At 69.3% G+C, this 27,277-nt stretch overlaps 1 protein-coding gene across 1 annotated transcript; it reads left to right on the forward strand.

Annotated features, from left to right (window-relative positions):
- Positions 1-26,767, forward strand: MUC5B (mucin 5B, oligomeric mucus/gel-forming). The gene is made up of 49 exons (XM_046014619.1): positions 1-43; positions 331-592; positions 711-825; positions 918-1,008; positions 1,279-1,385; positions 2,144-2,345; positions 2,774-2,899; positions 3,003-3,120; positions 3,203-3,341; positions 3,625-3,735; positions 4,021-4,090; positions 4,433-4,570; positions 4,909-5,073; positions 5,343-5,437; positions 6,285-6,411; positions 6,624-6,879; positions 7,194-7,249; positions 7,335-7,435; positions 7,518-7,669; positions 7,973-8,111; positions 8,190-8,303; positions 8,959-9,138; positions 9,528-9,767; positions 10,476-10,632; positions 10,795-10,923; positions 11,025-11,169; positions 11,261-11,304; positions 11,385-11,582; positions 11,778-12,336; positions 12,895-16,248; positions 18,472-19,847; positions 19,981-20,165; positions 20,360-20,531; positions 21,199-21,455; positions 21,677-21,863; positions 21,961-22,186; positions 22,266-22,444; positions 22,513-22,582; positions 22,805-22,905; positions 23,175-23,206; positions 23,484-23,664; positions 23,813-23,917; positions 24,008-24,045; positions 24,558-24,674; positions 24,831-24,917; positions 25,013-25,135; positions 25,345-25,390; positions 25,557-25,665; positions 26,042-26,767. The coding sequence occupies exons 1-49, from the start codon at positions 1-3 to the stop codon at positions 26,244-26,246; spliced, it is 11,529 nt and encodes a 3,842-aa protein (XP_045870575.1). The 3' UTR covers positions 26,247-26,767.
- Positions 26,768-27,277: the final 510 nt, after the last annotated feature.

The raw sequence follows: 27,277 nt of genomic DNA on the forward strand, positions 1-27,277 counted from the left end.
ATGACCGTCATCCCGCCCATCACTGTCTGGCCCACCATGAGCTGTGAGTGGACGCTGCCCACTGCTGGTGGGGGGTGGGCGTACTCAGATCTGGGGGGGAGCAGCGCGGGCAGCTGAATGGCCCCGGTCCCAGCCGGGAGCCCTCCCTGCGGCCAGCTCTCCTGGGCGCTGACCCCAGATGCTGGATGCAGGGGGAAGGGCGCTCAGCGCGGCGAGACGGGCGAGCAGCCTCCCTCCTGGCTCCCCACCCCTCCAGACCCGGGGATGGCCACCTGCACGTGGCTGGCAGGGCGGGGGCGTCTGCTGGGACCCCACACGCTCTCTCCGCAGCCCGGAACCCCGCGCACAACGGGCGCGTCTGCAGCACCTGGGGCGACTTCCACTACAAGACCTTCGACGGCGACGTCTTCCGCTTCCCCGGCCGGTGCAACTACGTCCTGTCCGCGCACTGTGGTGCCGCGTACGAGGACTTCAACGTGCAGCTGCGCCGCGGCCTGGCCGGCTCCAGGCCCACCATCACTCATGTCGTCCTCAAGACCCAGGGGCTGGTGCTGGAGGCCTCCAACGGCTCCATCCTCATCAACGGGCGGCGGTGAGCCTGGGGCGGGCTGCGGCGGAGCCGGGACTCTGGGGCGGGCTCGGGATGTGCCGGGAGGGCCCTGGACCCTGCCGGACACCTGCCGTGGGACGACCAGAACTTTCCATCCCAGAGAGGAGCTGCCCTACAGCCGTGCGGGCCTGCTGGTGGAGCAGAGCAGCGTCTACGTCAAGGTCACTGTCCGGCTGCTGCTGACCTTCATGTGGAACAGAGAGGACAGTGCCCTGGTAAGGACGCCCTGCCCCCATGCCCTTCCTGGGGGCGGGGCAGGTGAGGGTGCGGCCGGGCTGAGGCTGGACCTGTCCTCCTCTGCCCCCAGCTGGAGCTGGACCCCAAGTACGCCAACCAGACATGTGGTCTGTGCGGGGACTTCAACGGGCTCCCGGCTGTCAACGAGTTCTACTCCCATAGTGAGTGCCCCCCTGGGCTCAGGGTGGGCTCAGGGAATGGCAGGAAGCTAAGCCTGTGGGTCCCTCGGGGGACTGGATGGCCCCAAGGAGGCCTGGAGGGGGCAGCCTGGGGTGGCCTCACTGAGACACCGGGCAGTACTCAAGCCAGTGGTGCCCCAGAGAGAAGTTCCCGGCACCCCAGGCACGGGTAGGGGGTCCCCCGGCAGCCACTGCCCGCATGGCCCCCAGGGGCCCTCAGCACGCCCCACACAGAGCACCTCCTGTCCACAGATGCTAGGCTGACCCCTCTGCAGTTCGGAAACCTACAGAAGCTGGACGGGCCCACAGAGCAGTGCCAGGATCCCCTGACTTCCCCGGCCAGCAACTGCACAGACGTGGTGAGCCCATGGCCCCTGCTTCCCCAAGGGCATGGGGACCGCCAGAGGCGCAGGCTCAGGCTTCCTGGGCTGGGGCCTGGGGTGTCCAGGTGAGAGAGGGTCTCCTAGCCTCCAGGCGGCCGAGGACATGGCCTCCAGTCTGGAGACACGCCCTGTCTCCGACTCACCTCCACTGACCACACACGTTCTGAGTGTGTGTGCCCTTCCGCGTGCACAAATACGTTCAGTACATATACAGTCCTGCCTGGGGAGGGGAGCGGGGAAGCCCCACTTTTCGGGTCTATCTGTGAGCTTTAAGTCAGGATGTGGAGGCTCAGTCCACCCCCAGCTGGTAGGGGGCGGGGGCTGCTGGGGACGGGGGAAGGGTTCCCCGGTGGGCTGGCTCTGGCTCTGTGGGGGCTGCCTGAGGGCCTCCCCCTTCTCCGACTGGCCTCCTGGGTGCTCACACGAGCAGGCGTGTCCTGGAGCCCTGGCGGGGGCTGGGTCCACAGTCATGGCTCCGTCCCCAGAGCCAAGCAGAGCTCTGCGCCGGGTGGAGGCAAGTCCCCGCGGTGGGGGAGGATGGGAGGGCCGCCAGCCGGGCGGACAGAGGCACGGGAGCATGGAAGGAGACAGACGGTGGGTGAACGTGTGGTAGACGGACAGACAGACAGACGGATGAAGGGAAAAAGGAACTTCAGGGGAGGAAGGGGGTCCCCTGGCCTGGAAATGTCTGCAGGGCCCGAGGGTGGACAGCGCCGAGCGTCTGTGCTCCCCAGGAGGGCGTCTGCCGCCGAACCCTGCTCGGCCCGGCCTTCTCGGAGTGCAACGAGCTGGTGGACCCCGCTGCGTACGTGGCCGCCTGCACCCAGGACCTGTGCCGCTGCCCCACGTGCCCCTGTGCCACCTTCGCGGAGTACTCTCGCCAGTGTGCCCATGCGGGGGGACAGCCCCGGGACTGGAGGGGCCCCGACCTCTGCCGTGAGTGGCTCCCAACAGGGCCGGCCCCCACACTCACAAGGGGTCCCTGGGGACGGGGACGACACCCCTGGGCAGGACGTCTGGCGTCTGGCTAGGGACCCAGGACAGGGGGAGTTGGTCGGGAGGGTGGGCAGGAGGAGAGCAGAAGGGGACACGCCTGGGGGGCCCAGGCTGGGTGCCACGAGCCGAGCTCACGCCGGAAGCCAGGCGGGCCCAAAGGGGCTATCCGGGAGGCCCTGTGGTCTGGGCTCCTCTGCCTGCCGCCTCACCCAGAGGAGAGCTGGGGTCCAGGACAGGAGGGGCCCGACCTCCCAAGATGAGGGGTTCCCCGGGCCCGGCTGTAGCACACGAACGGCCGGAAGTGGAGGGGCCTTTCTGCCCCGTGCGTGGGCAGCTTCCTGGGGCCTGACTGCTGCCTCCCCCCGCAGCCCAGACCTGCCCCCCCAGCATGCAGCACCGGGAGTGCGGCTCGCCCTGCGCCGACACCTGCTCCAACCCCCAGCGCTCCCAGCTCTGCGAGGACCACTGCGTGGACGGCTGCTTCTGCCCCCCAGGCAGGTCCTCCTGGCCCCCGGGGACCGGCCCCACCCCCCCGGCTGCCCCTGGTCACCGAGGTTCCAGCACCTGACCTGGCCCACTTACGCCCCCCATCTCCAGGCACGGTGCTGGATGACGTCACCCACCAGGGCTGCCTGCCCCTGGAGCGGTGCCCCTGCACGCACGGGGGCCACACCTACGCCCCGGGAGCCTCCTTCAACAGCAGCTGCAGCGCCTGGTGGGCCTCCCCTCTACCCGGGCCAGGGTGTGAACGCGTGGGACGGGCTCTGTCCCCCCCACTCACGCCCCTCCCCCTCCAGCACCTGCTCCGGGGGCCTGTGGCAGTGCGGGGACCTCCCGTGCCCCGGAACCTGCTCTGTCTGGGGCGGGTCCCACATCTCCACCTACGACCAGAGGCTCTACGACGTGCACGGGGACTGCAGCTACGTCCTGTCCAAGGTGCGGTGCCGGTGGGGTGGGCAGACCTGCTCAGGGCCTCCCGGGCCCCCGCTGGCCCATGCAGGGTCCCATGATGCCATCGGAAGGGTGAGGCCCCCCAGACCTCCTCCTGGGGTCCCATCCCCAAGGGAAGCCCCTGGGCTCACACTTACTGGGCCAGGGGCTCCCAGGCCCCGAGACGAGCTGCCTGGAGGTGGGCCACTGCCCATCTGCACCCCCACGGGCAGTGCTGGGAACAGGCCCCACACGCGTGCAGCAGCGTCCTGGTGGCTTTGCCCCTCAGACGTGTGCAGGAAACAGCTTCAGCGTGCTGGCCGAGCTGCGCAGGTGCGGCCTGACCGACAACGAGAACTGCCTCAAGTCCGTGGCGCTCAGCGTGAACAGCGGGGACACGGTGAGGCTCCCCCAGGGACACAGGGAAGCTGGCAGGACACGTGGGCCCAGAGGACACTGACTCCCGCTCCCTGCTTACGTGCCCAGCCCCGCTCCTGAGTCCCACGGAGCCGGTGTTTGGAGGCCAGAGCTCCCCGCCCGGCTCTGCGTCTGCCGGGCTGGCCCCCGGGGGTGCTCCCTGGACCCCCAAGCAGGCGGGCTCCTCCCTGCACTGACCCGGCCGCTTCCTCCCTGCACTGACCCGCCGCTTCCTCCCTGCACTGACCCCGCCGCTTCCTCCCTGCAGGTCATCCAGATTCAGGCCAACGGCGGGGTGTTCGTGAACTCCATCTACACGCAGCTGCCCGTGTCCGCAGGTACGTGGCCCAGGACGGCCGGCCAGGCTGCAGCCAGGTGAATTGCTCCCAGAGCCTGCACGCGGCCAGTTGGGTCCCTTGCTCGTTCTTCCCGGCCCGGGGCCGCTCTTCAATGTCCCGCCGCACGCGGCATGTGGTCTGACTCGCGGGGGCCTAGTGTGGAGCGCACTCGGTGCCCGGACTCCTGGGGCCAGGACGGGTCACTCCCAACACCGCCCACTCCCAGGGCCTGCCGTACACTTGTCTCCTCCCAGCCCATCCCCAGAGGACCCTCCCCGCCACCGGGGCTGTCCCCACGGCCAGGGCCTCCGCCTGACTCGGCGGCCGTCTCCGCCCCCGCAGCCAACATCACGATCTTCCGGCCCACGTCCTTCTTCGTGCTGGCGCACACGGGCTTCGGGCTGCAGCTGCTGGTCCAGCTGGTGCCGCTCATGCAGGTGCTCCTCAGGCTGGACCCCTCCTACCACGGACGGACGTGCGGTGAGGCCCGCCGGCGCGCTCCAGGGCGCTGGGCTCCGCAGCAGGCGGGATGGGCTAGAGCCTGGCAGGAAGTAGGGACTGGGAGGGGGCTGCTCCCGGCGGGCGTCCTGGCGCGGGACCTGGGGTGGGCGTGGGGAGTGAGTCGGGCTGTCCTTTCTGGGGCAGGCTGTGGCCCCGGGCTGACCCCCCATGGCGTGTCTGCCGATGGTGCTGGAACCAGATCTAGGGGCCGGGCTCTCTGGCTGGTCTCCTTGTCAGGGTTTCTGGAGGGAACGCAGGGCCAGCGCGGCCCGGCTGGATGCCCCATGAACGCCCCCTCCCTGGGCCTCGGCCCCCAGGCCTGTGCGGCAACTTCAACCAGAACCAGGCCGACGACTTCCGGACGCTCAGCGGCGTGGTGGAGGGCACGGCCGCCGCCTTTGCCAACAGCTGGAAGACGCAGGCCGCCTGCCCCAACGTCAAGAACAGCTTCGAGGACCCCTGCTCCCTCAGCGTGGAGAACGGTATGTGGGTCCCCCCCATTTTCCCGGGCTGGGTCTGGGAGCTGGAGCTTCCGTCTCACTGTCTCACCTGGCCCTGGGTGGGGGGGCTGGGGGACCCCCATCGGGGCGTGTGTGCTTGTGGGGCCAGGGCCTGGGGCCCATCGGCACCGTGGGTGGGCCCCCACGTCACGGCCCTCCCGGCGGTGGGTGCAGGAGCGGAGGCTGCGGGGCGGGAGGCGCGGGGGAGGAGCCGGGGGACGGCCGCCAGCCGGCTCGCCTTCCCTGCCCAGAGAACTACGCCCAGCACTGGTGTTCCCTGCTCACCGACCCGGCCGGAGCCTTCTCCCGCTGCCACTCTGTGCTCAACCCCGCGCCCTTCCACTCGGTGAGAAGCCGGCCCCACGTGGGGCTGTCTCCAGCCTCCTCTCGGGGCTCCCCCTCCAGCATGTGCGCAGGTCGCCGGTCCTCCCTGGGCACCGGGGCTGTGGTTCTGGGTGTCGCCAAAAGCTAGAGAAGGAGCTTCTGTCCCAGTCCGGAAGGCAAGGGGAAGGCCAGGCCACGCTCCCTCCTAAGGCTCTAGACCTTCCTCCTGCGTCTCCGCGCTCCTTGGGGCTCCAGCCAGCATCCAGGCTGTGGCCACATCACCCAACATTTGCCTCCGTGCCCCCCCCCCGCGTCGGTGTCCAAATTCAGAGCCCATCCTGATGACCGCATCTTAATTGCATCTGCAAAGACCCTGTTTCCGGTAGGGTCATTTTCTGAGGCCCCGGAGGTTAGGACTTCTGCGTGCCTTTTGGGGGGACCCAACCCAACCCACACAGCTGGCTCGAGGGCCACTTTCCCCGAAGCTCAAAGCCCACAGCACCCACGAACGCAGCCTCGGGAGGGCTTGTCTGCACGTGGAGGGCTGGTCGTTCCCTCTTCTCTGCACGCGTGCGGCGTCCCAGAAGCGGTGACGCCTGCGGAATGCGGCCGGATCCCCGGTCCCGTGGAGGCCCCTCCTGACCCTGACCTTAGCCTGGCCTCGTGCCTTCTTTCTGGCCCCTCCCCCACTTGGCCTGCGCGGTCCCTTCGGGGTCCCTCCTGGGGGTCCCTCCACAAGGACCCCGCCGCTCCCGTCCAGCGGTGCTGAGGGCCCTGCTTGTGGCGCAGTGCCCAGCCCGGGTGGGGGTCCCAAGGACGCACAGGGAGGGGGAGGAGGGTCCCTGATGGCCCCGCGGCCCCGTCCCCAGAACTGCATGTTCGACACCTGTAACTGCGAAAAGAGCGAGGACTGCCTGTGCGCCGCCCTGTCCTCCTACGTGCACGCCTGCGCGGCCAAGGGGGTGCTGCTCAGCGGCTGGAGGGACGGCGTGTGCAGTGAGTGTCCCCCAGGCCAGGGGTGGGGGCGAGGGCTCCGGGCACCGGGGGGGGCGGGCGGACGTTCCCACTCCCACGTTCCCAGCCGGAGCTTCGCGCCTCCTCGTCCGGGCCAACCGAGGACCTGGTGTCGGGGGGGCCTGTCTTGGGCTGTGTAAACCCCAGCCTGGGGGGACCCTCTGGCCCCTGACCGAGCGCTGCCCCCGCCCCAGCCAAGTATGTGAGCAGCTGCCCCCAGTCCCAGAACTACAGCTACGTGGTGGGCGGCTGCCAGCCCACCTGCCGCGCGCGGAGCCAGGTCGATGTCACCTGCGGCATCCCCTTCCTGCCTGTGGACGGCTGCGTCTGCCCCGCGGGCACCTTCCTGGATGACGCGGGCGCCTGCGTGTCCGCCGACGCCTGTCCCTGCTACTTCCGTGGCTCCATGCTGGCCCCGGGGGAGGTGGTGCACGACGATGGCATGGTGTGGTAAGCGGCCGGCTGGTCCCGTGCCCCCCGACACCCCGTCCTGAGCCCACAGCGCTCTGGCCCCCCATGTCGTACCCGACGGTCTCTGGGCCTCCCGGGACGGTTCTGAAACACAGCGGGGCTCCCCAGGAGGGATGCCCGCCCTCCGCCCCTCCGCTGTGCGGTACACAGGGACCCCGCCCCTGGCCAGGGGCAGCGTTCTGAGGGTCCGGTGCCCAGGCGGGGTGTGTGTGTGGGGCCCTGGGCAGAGCGCTGGGGGGTCTGCAGGGCTGGTGGGAGGGCAGTGGCCCAGCAGGCCGGCCTGTCTCTCGCAGCTCGTGTGTGGCGGGGCGGCTGAGCTGCCTGGGAGCGGCGGAGCAGCGGAGCGCAGGTAGGGCTTCCCGTCGCGCCCGGGTTCGGGGGCTTCTGTGGGCCTGGGCTGCGGCCCCTCCTAGCCCAGTGGTCTCCCCCTGCAGGGTGTGTGGCCCCCATGGTGTACCTGGACTGCAGCAACGCCTCGGCGGGCACACCCGGGGCCGAGTGTCTCAGGAGCTGCCACACGCTGGACGTGGACTGTGTGAGTGGCCGGGGAGAGCGGGCTGCGCCCCAGCATCCCTGGGCATGGGGGGGACGAGGGCTGACGCTGTGCCCGTCCACAGTTCAGCACCCACTGCGTGTCCGGCTGCGTCTGCCCCCTGGGGCTGGTGTCAGATGGCAGCGGGGGCTGCGTGGCCGAGGAGGACTGTCCCTGCCTGCACAACGAGGCTGTCTACAAGCCGGGGGACACCATCCGGGTGGACTGTAACACCTGGTGGGTCGGGGCCCCCCTGCGGGAGGGAGGGAGGTGGGGGAGGAGCCGAGGCCTGGCGCTGTCCCCACCCCTGGGAAAGCCGGGGACGGTCCCCTCTGTCCTTAGAAGGTGCCCCCGGGGCCCAGCCGGTCAGAACTGCCACCAGGACCCCCGTCCCTGCCTCACCAGGCGCTGAGGGCTTGGAAGCCAGAGAGAGGCGGGCAGCTGGCCGATGGCCTCGCTGCACCCTCTGCTTGCCGTCTGCAGAGGGCGGCTGGCTGGGCTGGTCCTGGGCGCGGGCTGAGCAGCGTCTGCCGTCCTCAGCACGTGCAGGAGCCGCCGCTGGGTGTGCAGCCACGAGCCCTGTCTGGGCACCTGCGTGGCCTACGGGGACGGTCACTTCATCACCTTTGACGGGGAGCGCTACGGCTTCGAAGGGACCTGCGAGTACACGCTGGTCCAGGTGCGCGGGGTCCCTCCATTCCGACCCGGCCCGCCTGCTCCCGCAGCCTGAGCTCACCCTGACCCCTGCCCACCCCAGGACTACTGCGGGGGCAACGGCACGACCAACGGGACCTTCCGTGTCGTCACCGAGAATGTCCCCTGCGGGACCACGGGCGTCACCTGCTCTAAGGCCATCAAGCTCTTCCTGGAGGTGAGGGGGCCACCAAGAGCCCTGTCCTTCCCTCTGTCCTCCGGCTGGACGAATGGCCACAGTCGGGGCACCTGAAGCCAGAGAAATGCATTCTCTCTCGGTTCTGAGCCGGGAGTACGGCAGCAGGGGTCCCAGGGCCGAGCCCCCTGCCAGCCTCCAGGGCTCCCTCCTGCCTCCCCCGCCCCTCCCCCACGGGCCCGCCCCTTCCCTCCTGTCCCAGGGACACCTGTGTTTGCACTGAGGTCCACCCTAATCCGGGTGAGCTCGTCCCTCCCGGACCCCCACAGACCCTTCTTCCAAACAAGGCCACGTTCCCAGGCTCCAGGGCTGGGATGGGGACACACGTTGTGGGGCCTGTGTTGAGCCCACGACATCGGGGCGCCCGGTTCCAGCCGAGGGAGGTCAGCGTTCACCAGGCGGAGAGCCACACTGCTGTCCCGGGGCATCGCCCCTGCGGACCCGTGGCCCCTCCCGGGCCCCCAGCTCTCCCCGCGCAGGTCCGGCCTTGTGTTCGCCGACAGCGTCGGGACCCGCTCCTCCTTGACCCCGGCCTCGAGCCTTGGGCCCCCGACCACCCGTGGGGCCCTTGCCTCGGGCCTCCGGTGGGCTCCAGCCCCTGAGTCCCTGCAGCCGCTGCCCCGTGCGTCCCCCGCAGAGCTACGAGCTGGTCCTGCAGGACGGCGGCTACAGGGTGGTGCAGCGGGGGCCCGGCGGAGAGCCGCCCTACAGGGTCCGGCACACGGGCAACTACCTCACCGTGGAGACGCGCAGCGGCCTCGTGCTGTCCTGGGACCGGAGGACAAGCGTGTTCGTGCGGCTGAAGCAGGACTACAAGGTGAGGCCGGCGGGCCGCGGGCCCCTCTGGGCACGGTCGGAGCCCCCACTCCTAGATCTGGCCCCGAGGGGCCCGCCGGCAGCTGACGAGCCACTGAGGGCCGGGCCGAGTCCGCTCTCCACGCTGGCTTCTGAAGTGCGTGTCGAGGCCAAACTGCCCAACAGGCTGAGTCCTGGTCAGAACGTCGCTCCTGCTCCGCGTGTCCACACGCCCACCAGGCCTGCCTGCCCCCTGCCCACCTGCCCGCCCACTGGCCATAGGGCCCACAGTGTGCCTGTCCTCCTGCAAGTTCACAGGGCACTGCCCCGGAGTCCCCCTGCCGGTCTGGGCTGGGTGCTGTGCCCTCAGGCTGCCCCCTGAGCCCCCCGCGCCGCCGTCCCCGTCTGCAGGGCCAGGTCTGCGGGCTGTGCGGGAACTTCGACGACAACGCCGTCAACGACTTCACCACGCGGAGCCAGTCCGTGGTGGGCAGCGCCCTGGAGTTTGGCAACAGCTGGAAATTCTCCCCGTCCTGCCCCGACGCCCCGGCCCCCAGGGACCCCTGCACCGCCAACCCGTACCGCAAGTCCTGGGCCCAGAAGCAGTGCAGCGTCATCAACAGCGCGACCTTCGCCGCCTGCCACCCTCAGGTGGGCTGAGGACCCGGACTGGGGGCTGGGGCCGCCCCCCACTTCTGGCAGAACTGGGTGTGGTCTGGGCTGGGCCTCTGAGCTTGGACTGGACGTGGTGCTGGCGCGTGGGAGGTCCAAGCGGTCACGAGGCCGGACACCCGGGGACCTGCCAGAGCATCCCCGTGGCTTCCGTTGACCATGCGGGCCCCTCCCCTGCAAGGGAGGCTGTGAGACACACGGACCCCCGGTGCCGCCTCCCCGTCCCACCCACGCTCTCCGGCAGCCGGGCCTCGTGAGCTCCGGGGACCGGTGGTTCTCCTCCGAGACTCTTCCCTAGGGTCCTTCCTGCGGCTTTCGAGAGGACGCGGGTGCCCGCACACAAGCATGGTCTCATGGCGCAGGCCTTGCCGCTGACGTGTGGGCGGCTTAGGAGGGACAGGCTGGTGGAAAACTTGTCTCGGGTCCCCTCTGGGCTCTGCTGCTTGAGGGAGGGGTGTGGTCAGGGGGCTGTCCCCTCATCCTGAGGAGACAGGCAGGGTCACGACGGGCCGTGGGGAGGGTCGTCTGCCACCACGGATACGATGTGACCATGGGTGACGGTGCCAGGAGGGCGGGAGTCACGGACCTCGGACTGCAGACGTGGGGTGCGTGTGCGGCCCGTTCCCGTGCTCGTGCAGGGCTGGAGGTCCCCCAGCTACTGCTGAGCGGCCCCTCCCCGCCCCCCAGGTGGACCCCGCCAAGTACTACGAGGCCTGTGTGGGCGATGCGTGCGCCTGTGACTCGGGGGGCGACTGTGAGTGTTTCTGCACGGCCGTGGCCGCCTACGCGCAGGCCTGCCACGACGTGGGCGTGTGCGTGTCCTGGCGCACCCCGGACACCTGCCGTGAGTGGGGCTCTGCTGCGGGGCTGAAGGGCGGGCAGGGGTGGGGCCCGGGTGCCCACCGGCAGGCCCGCGTCTGGGCGGGCCGCCGTGGGGCGGGACCGGTGTGCTGAGGGCGGGGCGGGAAGCAAGGGGTGCGCCCTCAGCCGCCCCCTCCGCCTGCAGCCCTGTTCTGCGACTACTACAACCACGAGGGCCACTGCGAGTGGCACTACCAGCCGTGCGGGGCGCCCTGCATGCGGACCTGCCGGAACCCGGGCGGCCGCTGTCTGCACGACCTGCCGGGCCTGGAAGGTGAGGGGCAGGGAAGGGGACAGGTGGCGGGCGGCTGCCCCGCGCGGTGCCCAGCTCCCGGCCACGAGGGTGAGTCTCCTCCACGCGCTGCGGCTGCCCAGGCTGCTACCCGAGGTGCCCGCCCAGCGAGCCGTTCTTCAGCGAGGACCAGATGAAGTGCGTGGCCCAGTGCGGCTGTTACGACGAGGACGGGAACTACCACGACGTGGGCACGAGGGTCCCCACGGCAGAGAACTGCCAGAGCTGGTAAGTGGGCGGAGGCTGGCAGGCAGGGAGCCGGGCAGGGGTGCTGGCGTGGCCTGGCGGGCCCTCAGCGCTCCCCTCTCCTCTTCCCCAGCGAGTGCACGGCCGGCGGCCTCCAGTGTACACACAGCCTCACAGGTAAGGCAGAGGGGCGGCCCCTGGGGCCGGGGCCGGGGCTGAGGGCTGCGAGTGAGCCCCACGCCGGCCCTGTCTCCCAGCCTGCACCTGCGTCTACGAGGGCAGGACCTACCATTACGAGGACGTCATCTACAACACGACCGACGGGCTCGGCGCCTGCTTGGTGGCCATCTGCGGACAGAATGGAACCATCCTCCGTCAGGCTGTGGAATGTCCTGGAACCCCGTCCACAACGCCCTTCACCTTCACCACCACCGGGGTCCCGCTCTCCACGACAGGTGAGCCTGGCGGACGCGCTGCTGGTCCCGCCCACTCCCGAAGCCTTCAGCCCAGACCCCCGGCGACAGTCCGGGCTGAGCAGGAGGTCAGAGCGGGCGTCCTCAGCACAACCAATGGCCCCGTCACCCTTGCTCCTGGGCATGGCTGGCGGGGCTGCGGAGGATGCTGACGAGGTCCTTGCCCCGCGCCCACAGGCTCAGTCCCCACCGTCACCACCGTGTGTGTGCGCGAGTTCTGCCTCTGGTCTGACTGGTATGACAGCGGCCCCCCGGAGCCCGGCCTGGCGGGTGGAGACTTCGAGATGTTTGTGAACCTCAGGCAGAGGGGCTACGAGGTGTGCCCGGCCCCGGTGAGCGTTGAGTGCCGGGCACGGCAACTCCCTGACACCCCGCTACTGCAGCTGGGCCAGAAGGTGGAGTGCGATGTGGCCCGGGGGCTGACCTGCTTCAACAGCGAGCAGAGCCCCCGGCTCTGCCATGACTACGAGCTGCGGGTGCTCTGCTGCAGCTACCTGCCCTGTGGCTCCACCCCCGGGGCCACGGCCACGGCCCTCGGCACCACCACCTCCCCCGGGGCCACCGCCACCTCCTCGGGGACCACGACCACGGCCTCCGGGGCCACCACCACGTCCTCGGGGACCACGACCACGGCCTCCGGGGCCACCGCCACCTCCTCGGGGACCACGACCGCCTTCCCTGGGGCCACCACTACCTCCTCGGGGACCACGACCACGGCCTCCGGGGCCACCACCACGTCCTCGGGGACCACGACCGCCTTTCCTGGGGCCACCACTACCTCCTCGGGGACCACGACCACGGCCTCTGGGGCCACCACCACGTCCTCGGGGACCACGACCACGGCCTCCGGGGCCACCACCACCTCCTCGGGGACCACGACCGCCTTTCCTGGGGCCACCACTACCTCCTCGGGGACCACAACCACGGCCTCTGGGGCCACCACCTCGTCCTCGGGGACCACGACCACGGCCTCCGGGGCCACCACCACCTCCTCGGGGACCACGACCGCCTTCCCTGGGGCCACCACTACTTCCTCGGGGACCACGACCACGGCCTCTGGGGCCACCACCACGTCCTCGGGGACCACGACCACGGCCTCCGGGGCCACCACCACCTCCTCGGGGACCACGACCACCTTCCCTGGGGCCACCACTACCTCCTCGGGGACCACGACCACGGTCTCCGGGGCCACCACCTATCCCCGAACCACCACCCAGGAGCCACCGGCCAGGTCCACCCCTGCCACGGAGACCCCGCCGACGGAGACCAGCGCGACAGGGACCTGGGCGTCGAGCAGCCCCCCCGCCTTGGCCACCACCTCCTGCCAGCCCCGGTGTCTGTGGACGGAGTGGTTCGATGAGGACTACCCCAAGTCTGAGGAGGCTGGGGGGGACGTCGAGTCGTACGACAAGATCAGGAGCGCAGGAGGGGCCGTGTGCGAGCAGCCTGTGGACATCGAGTGCCAGGCCGAGAACTTCCCGGGCAGGAGTGCCGAGGAGCTGGGCCAGCGCGTGCACTGCGACGCCAGTTTCGGGCTGGTGTGCAGGAACGAGGAGCAGGCCGGCCTGTTCAAGATGTGCTACAACTACCGGATCCGCGTGCTGTGCTGCCGCCAAGACCCCTGCGCGGAGCCCACCCCCGGGACGCAGACCCTGGCCACGGTGCGGACCACAGGCGGCCCCTCCAGGGGGACCCCACAAACACACACGACTCCCACCGTGACCGGAGTGGAGGCCACAACAGGCACTGTCCCCACCGGCCCCCCGCCCAGCCCACGCACAGAGACGCGCACGACCACAGCGAGGATGTCACCGGGAACCCTGGGAACGGCCACGACGGCGGCCCCCCCCAGCCAGGGCACGGCTGGCTGTCAGCCCCAGTGTGAGTGGACAGACTGGTTCGACGTGGACTTCCCAACCTCAGGAGTCGAGGGCGGGGACCTGGAAACCTTGGACAACATCAGGGCCGCCGGGGGCACGCTGTGCGAGGAGCCTCAGAAGATTGAGTGTCGTGCAGAGAACTACCCCGAGGTCAGCATCGACCAGATCGGACAGGTGCTCAGCTGTGACCTGCGCACGGGGCTGGTGTGCAAGAACCAGGACCAGAAGGGGCCTTTCAACATGTGCTTCAACTACAACGTCCGTGTCCTCTGCTGCCGCACGGACCCACACTGCCCCAGCACCCCCGCCCCTGGGGGCTCCACATCTCTGCAGCAAGAAGCCACAGCCACAGCGTCCACCCCGACCCATGCCTCCTCCCCTGGGACCAGCCAGGGGGCTCCTCTCTCCACCACCCAGACCCCTCCTTCCCCTGCCAGGACCACAGAGAGAGTCTCCAGCCCCGGTCCCTCTGCCTCCCCGGGGACCCCGACCACCACCACCACCAAGCTCCCCTCACCCCGTGCACCCACCACGGTTCCCGAGGTGACCTCCAGCCCGAGGACCTCCCCCGGGTCCCCGCCCAGCACGGCCACCTTCGGGACCACGCTGCTCTCCACGCCCCCGCCGCCCGGCTCCAGCACGCACACCCCGGCCACCTCGCCCTCCACCGGCTGCAGCCCGCGGTGCACGTGGACAGACTGGTTCGACGAGGACTACCCCACGCCGGGCCTGGACGGCGGGGACTTCGAGACCTTCTCGGTTCTCCGCTCCGCGGGCCACGACTTCTGCCAGCGTCCCCAGGACATCCAATGCCGCTCGGAGCGGGCGCCACACGCGCGTCTGGAGGACCTGGGGCAGGTGGTGCAGTGCGACGTGAGCTTCGGGCTGGTGTGCCGCAACCGGGAGCAGCCGGGCCCCCTGCGCTACTGCGACAATTACCACGTGCGCGTGCTCTGCTGTGAGGACATCAGCCACTGTGCCAGCCCCACCGCCCCCGAGCCTGCCACGCCGTCCCCGGGGACGCCCGCCACCAGGACCACCACTGCCTTCCACTCCGCGCCCGTCATCCGCATCTCCACGGCCTCCACACTCAGCCCACATGGCAGTGAGTCCCCACCTTGGCAGCCCGAGACCTCGCCTGGACTCCCAGGAGTCATGACCAGCACGGGGGCAGGCCCCAGAGCCTCCCTGTCGCCCCCCGTGCCCGAGACCACCAGCTCTACGCCCGGCACCACCTTGGGCCTCTCCACAGCCGCCTCCAGGGCCACAGTGCCCGTGGGCAAGACCGAGACGTCCCTACCTGTGACCTCCAGCCACACACAGACTCCCACGTCCCCCGTGGCCAGGTCCACGGCCTGCGAGCCCCGCTGTGCCTGGACAGACTGGCTGGACGAGAGCTACCCGGTGCCAGGGGCCTCCGGTGGGGACTTCGAGACCTACGCCAACCTCCGGGCCGCGGGCAAAGCCATCTGCCAGCAGCCGCGGGCACTGCAGTGCCGGGCGGAGGCGCAGCCAGAGACTCCACTGCAGGAGCTGGGCCAGGCGGTTTGGTGTGGCCTGGAGGACGGCCTGGTGTGCCGCAACCAGGACCAGGCCGGCCCGTTCCGCATGTGCCTCAACTACCAGGTGCGCGTGCTCTGCTGCGAGGACGATGGCCGCTGCGCCAGTGCCCCGGCCACCACCGCACTCAGCTCGCGGGGCACCAGCCCGGGTCCGACCCCCCCACTGCCCACGAGCACCGTGGTCCCCAGTCCTCCGGCCCCCAGCACCGGCCGGACCACGGCCACCGCAACGTGCCGGCCCACGTGCCGCTGGACCGACTGGCTGGACAGTGACCGGCCCCGGCCCGGCCGCTTTGGGGGTGACATCGAGACCTACTACCACATCCGGGATGCGGGCGGTCAGCTTTGTGCGGAGCCCGAGGCCATCGAGTGCCAGGCTGTGCTCTACCCAGACGTGCCATGGGGGCAGCTGGGGCAGGACGTGCGCTGTGACGTGAGCTACGGCCTCATCTGCAGGAACAACTGGCAGACACGGGGCCGCCGCTGCCTCAACTACCGCGTGCGGGTGCTGTGCTGCGAGGGCCACTGTGCCACGCAGCCCCCCACGGAGCCGGCCGCCGCCAGCACCACCAGCACACGACTGAGGTCATCGGGGGTCACTGGGCTGCGGACCACGGCCACCCACCCGTCTTCCCCCGAGACCACGCTGGGGGTCACTGGCCCCACCTCCCAGGCAGGCCCGTCTTCCCCTGCGACCACCCATGGGGTCCCTGTCTCTACCACCAGCACCAGCATAGGCCAAACGTCATCAGGAGTCGTTAGTCTACGGACCACGACCACCCACCCCACCTCCCCTGAGACCACACAGAGATACACTGTCTCCACCACCCAGATCTCTCCTTCCTCCCCCAGGACCACCCAGACAGGACCCTCTTCCCCAGGGACCACCCATGGGGTTCCTGTCTCGACCACCCAGATCTCTCGTTCCTCTCCCAGGACCACCCAGACAGGCCTGTCTTCCCCTGGGACCACCCATGGGGTCCCTGTTTCCACCACCCTGATCCTTCCTTCCTCCCCCAGAACCACCCAGACAGGACCCTCTTCCCCAGGGACCACCCATGGGGTCCCTGTCTCCACCACCTTAATCCTTCCTTCCTCCCCCAGAACCACCCAGACAGGCCCGTCTTCCCCTGGGACCACCCATGGGGTTCTTGTCTCAACCACCCAGATCTCTCCTTCCTCCCTCAGGACCACCCAGACAGGACCGTTTTCTCCTGGGACCTCCCATGGGGTTCCTGTCTCCACCACCCAGATCTCTCGTTCCTCCTCCACGACCACCCAGACAGGCCCGTCTTCCTCAGGGACCACCCATGGGGTTCCTGTCTCCACCACCCAGATCTCTCCTTCCTCCCTCAGGACCACCCAGACAGGACCGTTTTCCCCCTCGACTACCCAGAGAGTCACTGGCCCCTCCTCCCAGCCAGGCCCGTCTTCCCCTGCGACCACCCATGGGGTCCCTGTCTCTACCACCAGCACCAGCATAGGCCAAACGTCATCAGGAGTCGTTAGTCTACGGACCTCGACCACCCACCTCACCTCCCCTGAGACCACACAGAGATACACTGTCTCCACCACCCAGATCTCTCCTTCCTCCCCCACGACCACCCAGACAGGCCCGTCTTCTCCTGGGACCTCCCATGGGGTTCCTGTCTCTACCACCCAGATCTCTCGTTCCTCCCTCAAGACCACCCAGACAGGACCGTCTTCCCCTGGGACCACCCATGGGGTTCCTGTCTCCACCACCCAGATCTCTCCTTCCTCCCCGAGGACCACCCAGACAGGCCCGTCTTCCCCTGGGACCACCCATGGGGTCCCTGTCTCCACCACCTTAATCCTTCCTTCCTCCCCCAGAACCACCCAGACAGGCCCGTCTTCCCCTGGGACCACCCATGGGCTTCCTGTCTCGACCACCCAGATCTCTCCTTCCTCGCCCTCGACCACCCAGACAGGCCCATCTTCCCCTGAGACCACTCATGGGGTTCTTGTCTCGACCACCCAGATCTCTCCTTCCTCCCTCAGGACCACCCAGACAGGCCCGTCTTCCCCAGGGACCACCCATGGGGTTCCTGTCTCCACCACCCAGATCTCTCCTTCCTCCCTCAGGACCACCCAGACAGGACCGTTTTCCCCCTCGACTACCCAGAGAGTCACTGGCCCCTCCTCCCAGCCAGGCCCGTCTTCCCCTGCGACCACCCATGGGGTCCCTGTCTCTACCACCAGCACCAGTATAGGCCAAACGTCATCAGGAGTCGTTAGGCTACGGACCACGACCACCCACCCCACCTCCCCTGAGACCACACAGAGATACACTGTCTCCACCACCCAGATCTCTCCTTTCTCCCCCACGACCACCCAGACAGGCCTGTCCTCCCCTGGGACCACCCATGGGGTTCCTGTCTCCACCACCCAGATCTCTCCTTCCTCCTTCAGGACCACACAGACAGGACCCTCTTCCCCAGGGACCACCCATGGGGTTCCTGTCTCCACCACCCAGATCTCTCCTTCCTCCCCCAGGACCACCCAGACAGGCCTGTCTTCCCCTGGGACCACCCATGGGGTCCCTGTTTCCACCACCCTGATCCTTCCTTCCTCCCCCAGAACCACCCAGACAGGACCCTCTTCCCCAGGGACCACCCATGGGGTCCCTGTCTCCACCACCTTAATCCTTCCTTCCTCCCCCAGAACCACCCAGACAGGACCCTCTTCCCTTGGGACCACCCATGGGGTTCCTGTCTCCACCACCCAGATCTCTCCTTCCTCCCCCAGGACCACCCAGACAGGACCCTCTTACCCAGGGACCACCCATGGGGTTCCTGTCTCCACCACCCAGATCTCTGCTTCCTCCCCAAGGACCACCCAGACAGGACCCTCTTCCCCAGGGACCACCCATGGGGTCCCTGTCTCGACCACCCAGATCTCTCCTTCCTCGCCCTCGACCACCCAGACAGGCCCATCTTCCCCTGAGACCACTCATGGGGTTCTTGTCTCGACCACCCAGATCTCTCCTTCCTCCCTCAGGACCACCCAGACAGGCCCGTCTTCCCCAGGGACCACCCATGGGGCTCCTGTCTCCACCACCCAGATCTCTCCTTCCTCCCTCAGGACCACCCAGACAGGACCGTTTTCCCCCTCGACTACCCAGAGAGTCACTGGCCCCTCCTCCCAGCCAGGCCCGTCTTCCCCTGCGACCACCCATGGGGTCCCTGTCTCTACCACCAGCACCAGTATAGGCCAAATGTCATCAGGAGTCGTTAGTCTACGGACCTCGACCACCCACCCCACCTCCCCTGAGACCACAGAGAGATACACTGTCTCCACCACCCAGATCTCTCCTTTCTCCCCCACGACCACCCAGACAGGCCCGTCTTCCCCTGGGACCTCCCATGGGGTTCCTGTCTCCACCACCCAGATCTCTCCTTCTTCCCCCAGAACCACCCAGACAGGACCGTCTTCCCCCTCGACTACCCAGAGAGTCACTGGCCCCTCCTCCCAGCCAGGCCCGTCTTCCCCTGCGACCACCCATGGGGTTCCTGTCTCTACCACCAGCACCAGCATAGGTCAAACGTCATCAGGAGTCGTTAGTCTATGGACCTCGACCACCCACCCCACCTCCCCTGAGACCACACAGAGATACACTGTCTCCACCACCCAGATCTCTCCTTCCTCCCCCACGACCACCCAGACAGGCCCGTCTTCCCCTGGGACCACCCATGGGGTTCCTGTCTCGACCACCCAGATCTCTCGTTCCTCCCTCAAGACCACCCAGACAGGCCCGTCTTCCCCTGGGACCACCCATGGGGTTCCTGTCTCGACCACCCAGATCTCTCCTTCCTCCCCCACGACCACCCAGACAGGCCCGTCTTCCCCTGGGACCACCCATGGGGTTCCTGTCTCGACCACCCAGATCTCTCGTTCCTCCCTCAAGACCACCCAGACAGGACCGTCTTCCCCTGGGACCAGCCAGGAGGCTCCTCTCTCCACCACCCAGACCCTTTCTTCCCCTGCCAGGACCACAGAGAGAGTCTCCAGCCCCGGTCCCTCTGCCTCCCCGGGGACCCCGACCACCACCACCACCAAGCTCCCCTCACCCCGTGCACCCACCACGGTTCCCGAGGTGACCTCCAGCCCGAGGACCTCCCCCGGGTCCCCGCCCAGCACGGCCACCTTCGGGACCACGCTGCTCTCCACGCCCCCGCCGCCCGGCTCCAGCACGCACACCCCGGCCACCTCGCCCTCCACCGGCTGCAGCCCGCGGTGCACGTGGACAGACTGGTTCGACGAGGACTACCCCATCCCGGGGCTGGACGGCGGGGACTTCGAGACCTTCTCGGTTCTCCGCTCCGCGGGCCACGACTTCTGCCAGCGCCCCCAGGACATCCAATGCCGCTCGGAGCGGGCGCCACACGCGCGTCTGGAGGACCTGGGGCAGGTGGTGCAGTGCGACGTGAGCTTCGGGCTGGCGTGCCGCAACCGGGAGCAGCCGGGCCCCCTGCGCTACTGCGACAATTACCACGTGCGCGTGCTCTGCTGCGAGGACATCAGCCACTGCGCCAGCCCCACCGCCCCCGAGCCCGCCACGCCGTCCCCGGGGACGCCCGTGCCCGAGACCACCAGCTCTCCGCCCGGCACCACCTTGGGCTTGTCCACAGCCGCTTCCAGGGCCTCGGCACCCCACACCCTGCGGCCAGTGACAGCGAGCACCATGTCCACATCCACCCTCACCACCCCTGTGTCGCCCGTGTCTCCCAGCCGGACCCTCACCACCCGCTGCCTCTGCCGGGCACTGGGGGGGCTCTTCTCCCCCGGTGAGTGCAGGAGCCGCAGTCCCCTCCTCCCCCCCCGGGCACTCCGTTGCTGAGACTTGTGGGTCCACCCTGTGCCTCCTGAGCTATCCGGAGCTGACCCCGCTGTGTCGTCTTGGTGACTGTCTCCTCACAGGGGACGTCATCTACAACAAGACGGACAGTGCGGGCTGCTCCTTCTACGCCATCTGCAACCAGCACTGTGACATTGAGCGCTTCCAGGATGCCTGCCCTACATCCTCGCCCCTGGAGGCCTCCTCAACCCCAGCGGCCTCGCCCTCGCAGCCTCAGGGCTGCGACCTCATCATCCCTCCGCGGCAGGTGCGCCTCCTGCCTGTGGCCCGGCTGGCCCGGGTCCTTGCGGCCCCCTTGAGCCCTCTCCGGGTAGCTCTGGGTTGCGGCCGGGACGGCCCGAGGGCGGCCGGGATGCGGGGCCGCGCCCCGCGCAGGGAGGGCCCTGGGGCCGTGGCAGGGCTGTGGTCCCAGCCGGTGAGCACCGCACCCTTCTCCGCCAGGTGAACGAGTCCTGGACCCTACCAGACTGCACGGTGGCTCGGTGCGAGGGCCACAACCATGTGGTGCTGCTGGGGCGGAAGCCGGTGGCCAGCATCCGCTGCGTGAACGGACGCCCGCCGGTCAGAGTGTCGCAGGACCAGGAGCCGTGTGACTTCCACTTTGAGTGCGAGTGTGAGTCCGGGCACGGTGAGGGCGGTCGCTGCAGGCGGAGGGCACGGGGACTCGCCGGGGGCCGGAGACGGTGACACGCGCCACAGCCGGGGGACGGCGCAGGTTTGCGGAGCCCACGTGCACGGCAGCCTCTGTGGCTGGACGGGGACGCTGGGTCGGGGGGCTGTGACCCCCCGGATTCCTGAGCGTCCCTCCTGGAGCTTCCGCGGGGAGAACTTCTGGCCCAGTCCCCGGATGGTGTGGGGCTCGGGTTCCCCGAGGAAGCAAGGGTCACACCCGGGGGTCGAAACACCAGCAGGGACCGACTCTCCCTCCAGAGGCCGTAGGGCCGCCTTCCTGCCTCCCCAGCTTTGGCGCTCCAGGCGTCCCAGGGCTTGTGGCCGCTCTGCTCCTGCAGGGGCACCTGTCACTAGGTTAGGGCCGCCTGGGTCGCCCAAGATGGCGTCATCCCGACGTCCTTAACCTACTGACAGACGTGGAGGTCTTTTCCCGGACGACGGCACAGTCTCAGGGTCTGGGTGGGGCCGGGGACTGGCCTTTTTGGCCACCGTGCAACCCACTCCAGCCCCTTTTGTAAAAAAGGCAAACGGGGCCCAGGGCGGCTGGGGGGCTCCCCTGAGGTGGCTGTTGGGGTGGCGCCGGGTGCGGGACCGTCCACACCCCACAGGCTCCTGCAGCGGCTGGGGGGGCTCCCGCTACACCACCTTCGATGGCACGTCCTACTCCTTCGCGGACAACTGCTCCCACGTGCTCATGAAGGAGATCCGCCCGCGCTACGGGAACCTCAGCATCTCCATGAACAGCTACTACTGCGGGGCCGCCGCCGCCCCCACGCCCTGCCCCCGCGCCCTCAGCGTCCACTACAAGTCCATGGAGGTCATCCTCACCACCCGCACCGGCGCCCGCGGGCAGGAGCAGAGCCTGGTGAGCCGCCCTGTCCCGGCATCACCAGGGAGGGCCTGCGGGCGCCGAGGGAAGCTCCCAGAGGCCCCTCAGGCAGGGCCAAGGGCACGTGCGATGCCTCGGGGACCCCAACATGGCCGATTGGGACCCCAGGCTCCAAGGGAGCGTCTGCCCTTCGGGGGAGGGGTGCCAAGGATCCGGGGCCCCAGCCCCGCGTCACAGATCCCCCAACACGTCGCCAGATCCTGTTCGACCAAATGCAAGTGGACTCGGGCTTCAGCAAGGACGGCGTGCGGGTGTTGGTGATGGGCGCGACCACGATGAGCATCGACATCCCCGCGGCTGGTGTGAGCGTCACCTTCGACGGGCAGGTTTTCCACATCCAGCTGTCCTACGGCCGATTCAGCCACAACACGGAGGGCCAGTGCGGTGAGCCGGTGCTCGGACGCCTGGGCCACAGCTGCTCGGCGCGGGGCGGGGGGCGGGGGCAGGGGCGGAGGGTTGACCCCGCTGTCCCGCCACCCAGGCACCTGCACCAACAGCCAGACGGACGACTGCCGCCGGCCAGACGGCACCATGGCCCCCACCTGCCAAGACATGGCCCACCACTGGCTGGTCCCCGAGAGCGGCCGGGAGGGCTGCTCGGCGCCTACCCGCCCGCCCCCAACGGCCGGGACCTCGCCCTCCGCGCCCACCACGCCCGCCTCCTCCCCGTGCCCCCCTCCACCCCTCTGCGAGCTGCTGTGGAGCCCGTGAGTCGCCCCTGAGGGTCTGGCGTGTGGGGGGTGGCTGCCCGCCCCCGCCCCGGCCTCTGACCACGCCTTCCCGCAGGCTCTTTGCCGAGTGCCGCGCCTTCATCCCCCCGGACCCGTTCGTCAGCTCCTGCGTCAGTGACGGCTGCCGGGCCGACGGCCCCCGAGTGCCCTGCCAGAGCCTGGAGGCCTACGCGGCGCTCTGCCGTACCCGGGGCGTGTGCAGCGACTGGCGGAACGCCACCAATGGGCTGTGCGGTGAGTCGGGCCGGCCCCGGGGGCTTTGGCCTCCTTGGCCCACCTGACTCCTGTCTGTGTGTCCCCAGACTTCACCTGCCCGCCCGACAAGGTGTACCAGCCGTGTGGCCCCGCACAACCCGCGTCCTGCGACTCCAGGTAAGGCCTGCCTGAGGGTCTGGGGCAGGCCAGGAGGGCGTGCGACCCCCCAGCCTCAGGACCTTGGGGTTTTCTGCCCCACGCCCGCTCCTCCCCCACCCCCTGACTCCGGGCCCTGGGCAGCGGGTCAGCCCCAGTCCTCTGCCATGTCCTCTGCCCTTCCCCCTCGGACGGCCACTTCTACGGATCGAGGGTCCCAGGCACGCCCACCTTGCCTTGCAGGAGCCAGAGCGGAGGGGGCAAGGGGCTGGCGGAGGGCTGCTTCTGCCCCGACGGGCACACCCTCTTCAACACGCACACGGACATCTGCGTGCGCGCATGCGGTGAGCGCCAGCCGCGGAGGCCCCACTGGAGCCGCTGCAGAGCCGGGGCCGGGCGGCTGGGGTTGGGGAGGCCCGAGCCGGGAGCTGCCCCTCCCGGGTGCTCGCACTCCCGGCCCGGCGCCCAACCTGAGGGTGCTGTGTGGCCACGACATGGGGCCCTTGGCAGGAAGAAGGGCCCTGGCCGGGGGGCGGGGGGCGGCTGGCCTGCAAGGACAGGTCCCAGGGCGCGTGGTCTCTGCCCGCTGACCCCCTTTCTTCTTCCCTTCCAGCCTGTGTGGGACCCGACGGGCTTCCCAGATCCGTGAGTTCTCTGCCCCCTGGCCTGAGCAGAGGTGGGGGGGCTATCTCTGGGCAGCCTGCTCTGCCCGGGCAGCCCCTGTGGGGGACTGGGGTGGGGTACCCCGGTGTGAAACACGTTCCCGTCACAGGGGCTGCCCCAGCGACGGCAGCTTGAGTGGGAGGCCGAGAACTGACCAGGCCACGCTGAGGGCGGGAGCCTTCCCCGATGCTGGGGGTGGCCCCGGAGGCCAGGGCTGGGTCCAGGAGTCTCCAGGGACCCTCCCCCCCCTCTGTTGCAGCCTGGAGAGCGGTGGGTCAGCAACTGCCAGGCCTGCCTGTGCCACGAGGGCTCCATGTCGGTGCAGTGCGCCCCCATGCCGTGCGAGCCCCAGGAGCGGCCCCTGCAGTGCGGACGGGCTGGCTTTGTGACCGAGACCAGGCCGCTGGCCAACAACCCCTGCTGTCTGGAGACGCTGTGTGGTGAGCCCTGGGCTCCCCCACCCCCGGCCGGAGGGTGACCGGGGGAGGAGGATGGGCCTGCGGGGCCGAGGATGGGCTGTGGTACAGTGAGGGGACCCAGCGGGGACACAGAAGCCTCAAGCCCTGACGCACCCCGATCCCCCCGCAGTCTGCAACACAAGCACGTGTCCCCAGAGCCCACCCAGATGCAGGCCCGGAGAGGAGCTGACTCGCACCCAGAAGGAGGGGGACTGCTGCCCCAGCTTCACCTGCCGTGAGTGTGGCCGGGAGCTCGGGGCTGCGGGAGGGTCGGAGCCCTTCCTCCCCACCAGCCGGCCGGGTGCTCACCCCTCTTTCCTTCCAGGACCTCTGCTGTGTTACTACAACCAAACCGCCTTTGGGGTAAGGGCTCAGCAGCCAGGTGGCTCGAGTGGGACGGGTGGCCATTGGGGGGCAGGCGCAGCTCAGCCACAGGGACCTGCACCGTCATCTGCACAGGCCCGGCCCCACCTGCGCCCTCCTCCAGGACAGTGGAGAAGCGGGCGGGGGCTCCAGGCCTTTTCCAGCCACGTGGGGACACAGGCGAGGGGGACACGGGGACAGCTCTGTCTATCGAGCGCCTGGTGGACTGTTGGCTGCCCCTGAGAAGTTAGCTTCGGGTGTCCCAGGAGCTCCCTCGAGACCAGAGTGTTGGGGTGAGACCATGCCCTCCAGCCTCTCCAGCCGGCCCGGGGTCCTGCCCCTGCCCTGGTCTGTGCTCGGCTGGGGCACAAGCGTAATTCCATCTGCAGAAGAAAGAACCCGCTCTCTGTAGGCCTCCCCTTCCCCTAGCCCACCCAGCCGCAGGGAGGGCTCCTGGCCCTCGGGCCCCCCCACTGTCTCAGGGTCACCTCCACTGTCCCCGTCCACTGCAGATCGGGGCAACCTTCCCATCGCTCACTCCCTGCAACACGTGCACTTGCCTGTCTGGGGACACCCAGGGCCCTGTTGTGCAGTGTGAGGAGGACACCTGTAACACTACCTGCCCCCAGGTAAGCCCTCCTGGGCACACCCAGCCCTGGGCAGGGACACGGCTTCGCGGGGGTGGGGGGCTGCCAAGGAGGTCGCTGGGCTCCTAGGGTGTGGATGGGAGGGCAGGGGGCTGGGGGGCAGGGCCGCAGGTATGACGGAACCAACCCCGCCCTCAGGGCTCCGAGTACCGGAAGGTGGACGGACGGTGCTGTGGGGAGTGTGTGCAGACGGCCTGTCCCACGGAGGACGGCCAGCTGGTCCAGGTAAGAGGGGGTTCGCTCTCAGCCCCTCAGCCCGGTGCCCCTTCCCTTCGGCCCGTCTCTTTGAGACTCCGCCCCCCCCCCCCACTGTGTTGCAGCCCAACGAGACCTGGGTCAGCAGCCTGGTGGACAACTGCACCGAGTACCGCTGCGAGGTCAGGAATGGGCTCCACGTGCTCGTCGGGAGGGCCACGCCCTGCGCCAACGTGTCCAGCTGCCAGGTGCGTCCCGCCGCTCGGTGCCCCACAGCAGACCCCAGATTTGCGGCCGGAGACCCCACCGTCTCGGAGGCCGTGCCCACAGCCTCCCCTGGGAGGCCCCGTCCTCCCCAGACGCACCCCCGCAGGCACCCCACCGCCTCGGAGGCCGCGCCCACCCAGAGCCCCCGCCCGGCCCCCAGCCCGCTCTCTCTCTCCCCCGCCCCCTTCAGGGCATCCTCAGGAAAATGGGCTGCTGCTACTCCTGTGAAGAAGTGGGTAAGTTGAGGCTGGCCTGCCTGCTCTCCAAGCTCCAAGCTGCCCCTGGCCCCGGGGACCCCACCCTGAGCGCGGGGCTCGGCAGGGTGGCGCGGGGGGCGGCCCTGGCTCGGGGTCCTCAGAGGTGCCTTCCCGCACCGCCCCTGCCTTTCCTCTGTCCGCCCAGAAAAGTGCCAGGTCCGCATCAACAGGACCGTCCTGACACACCAGGGCTGTGCCACTCAGGCCCCGGTCAACGTCACGTTCTGCGGGGGCTCATGCCCCGGACTGTCCAAGTGAGCGAGCCCTGCGCCCCTTCTGGGACGCCCCTCCCCACCCCACACTGCCCTGGCTTCGGCCAGGTGTGAGCAGTGGGCGCGGAGAGCGGGGGGACCGTGGGGGGCTGGCTCAAGACCGGGGGGGAAGAGGGTCCTGCCCGGGTCAGCAAGTTCCACGAGTGGTTCCAAGATGAGACGGAGCTCGGAGGGGGAAGGTGGGAGCTCAGTGACCCCGAGCCCTGCCCCAGGCCAGGTCAGACACGCCCCTAGTGCTCCAAGGATGAGCTCAGGGTTGCCCGGAGCAGGAGGGGGCCGTCGGCCCTAGCCCCCCCCGGGAAGCCAGGAGCTTGGGGGCTGGGCCGGGCGGGTCCTGACGGCGGCCGTGCGCCTGCAGGTACTCCATGGAGGCCCGGGCTATGGAGCGCCAGTGCACCTGCTGCCGGGAGACGGGGGTTCACGAGGAGGTGGTGACCCTGCGGTGTCCTGACGGGACGGCCATCCGCCGCTCCTACACTCACGTGGACGGGTGCAGTTGTGCCCCGGCCTGCGTCCGCTCGCCCGAGGCGCCCGAGCACAGCACCCCTATCCTCCTGACCTAGGGGTCCCCCAAGGTCCGTTGCCATTCTGACCCCCTCCTGCCAGCCGCCCCCCCAATCTGGAGCCGGACACATACTGCCCAGCCACGGAGAGCTCGGCCAGCCTGCTGCGGGAGCCCAGGCACACCTGCCACCTCACAGGACCTGTGCCCCCGGAGGGTGACGGCACAGTGAGGACCTGCTTGACAAGGGCTCCGGGAGGGGCCCCTCCAGCACGTCTTGGCCACTGTCTGGCTGTCAGGACCTGCCCCTCACCCGAGACAAGTGTCTGCACCGCCTGGACTCACCCCTTCTTCGTGCCCGGAGGATGCCTGGAGCCCCGTGCCCCTGCTGCAGCAGGATCCTGCTGGCCACCTCCTGCGGCGGGACGTGGGCTGGGGCTTGTCCAGCGGCCGCCGGCTGCCTCCGGGGAGCAGCGTCAGGTCGGGGGGCTGGCTGTCCACGCCCACGTCTGAACCTGGGCCTGGGGTGACCATGGCTGCTGGGAGGCAGGCCAGGGAGGGGTCGGTGCTCCCCAGAACTCCCTCTGCCCAGCCTGTCCCTGTCCTGCAAATAAACACTGAGCATCGTGTACACTTCTTGGTCCTGGTGTCTTTTCTGCCCACGGAGTTCCCTGGGCTTCTCCTCCATCAGGCTGTGCGGCATCCCCAGGGCTGTGTGCCCCTTCCCCCGGGAGGGACAGGTGGGAGGAGGGGCCCGGAGGCCCTCAGGGTCCGTCTCGGGCTGTGGGGCACTGGCTGAGGCCGGTGATGAGCCCGGGGCTCGGAAACGACCCTCTCTGTGATTTCACACGCGGGGATTTCTAAGGAAGCGGGTTCACTGGTGTGGAAAGTTTGGGAACCCCATGGGAGGCACGGCCACGGCCCAGGTGTGTCCATGCAGGAAGCCGCTGCCTCACAGGCTGGGGGCGCACAGGAGGGCCCCAGGGAGGCTGCCCGCCACGGCCATGCCTGCTCTCCCCGCCGCAGCTCACGCTGAATTTTCTGCAGCGCACTCGTCCCCCCTCAGCTCGCTCTAGGGCTGGCCGCCTTGTC

This window comes from Meles meles, chromosome 8 (genome assembly GCF_922984935.1).
Source record: "Meles meles chromosome 8, mMelMel3.1 paternal haplotype, whole genome shotgun sequence".
In the NCBI taxonomy this organism is placed as follows: domain Eukaryota; kingdom Metazoa; phylum Chordata; class Mammalia; order Carnivora; family Mustelidae; genus Meles; species Meles meles.

Bases quoted from the DNA above. Each gene is read 5' to 3' on its own strand.
- MUC5B (XM_046014619.1), top strand. From the start codon at position 1: ATGACCGTCATCCCGCCCATCACTGTCTGGCCCACCATGAGCT. The intron at 593-710 runs GTGAGCCTGGGG...TTTCCATCCCAG, and splicing joins ATCCTCATCAACGGGCGGCG to AGAGGAGCTGCCCTACAGCC. The intron at 24,046-24,557 runs GTAAGGGCTCAG...CGTCCACTGCAG, and splicing joins ACAACCAAACCGCCTTTGGG to ATCGGGGCAACCTTCCCATC.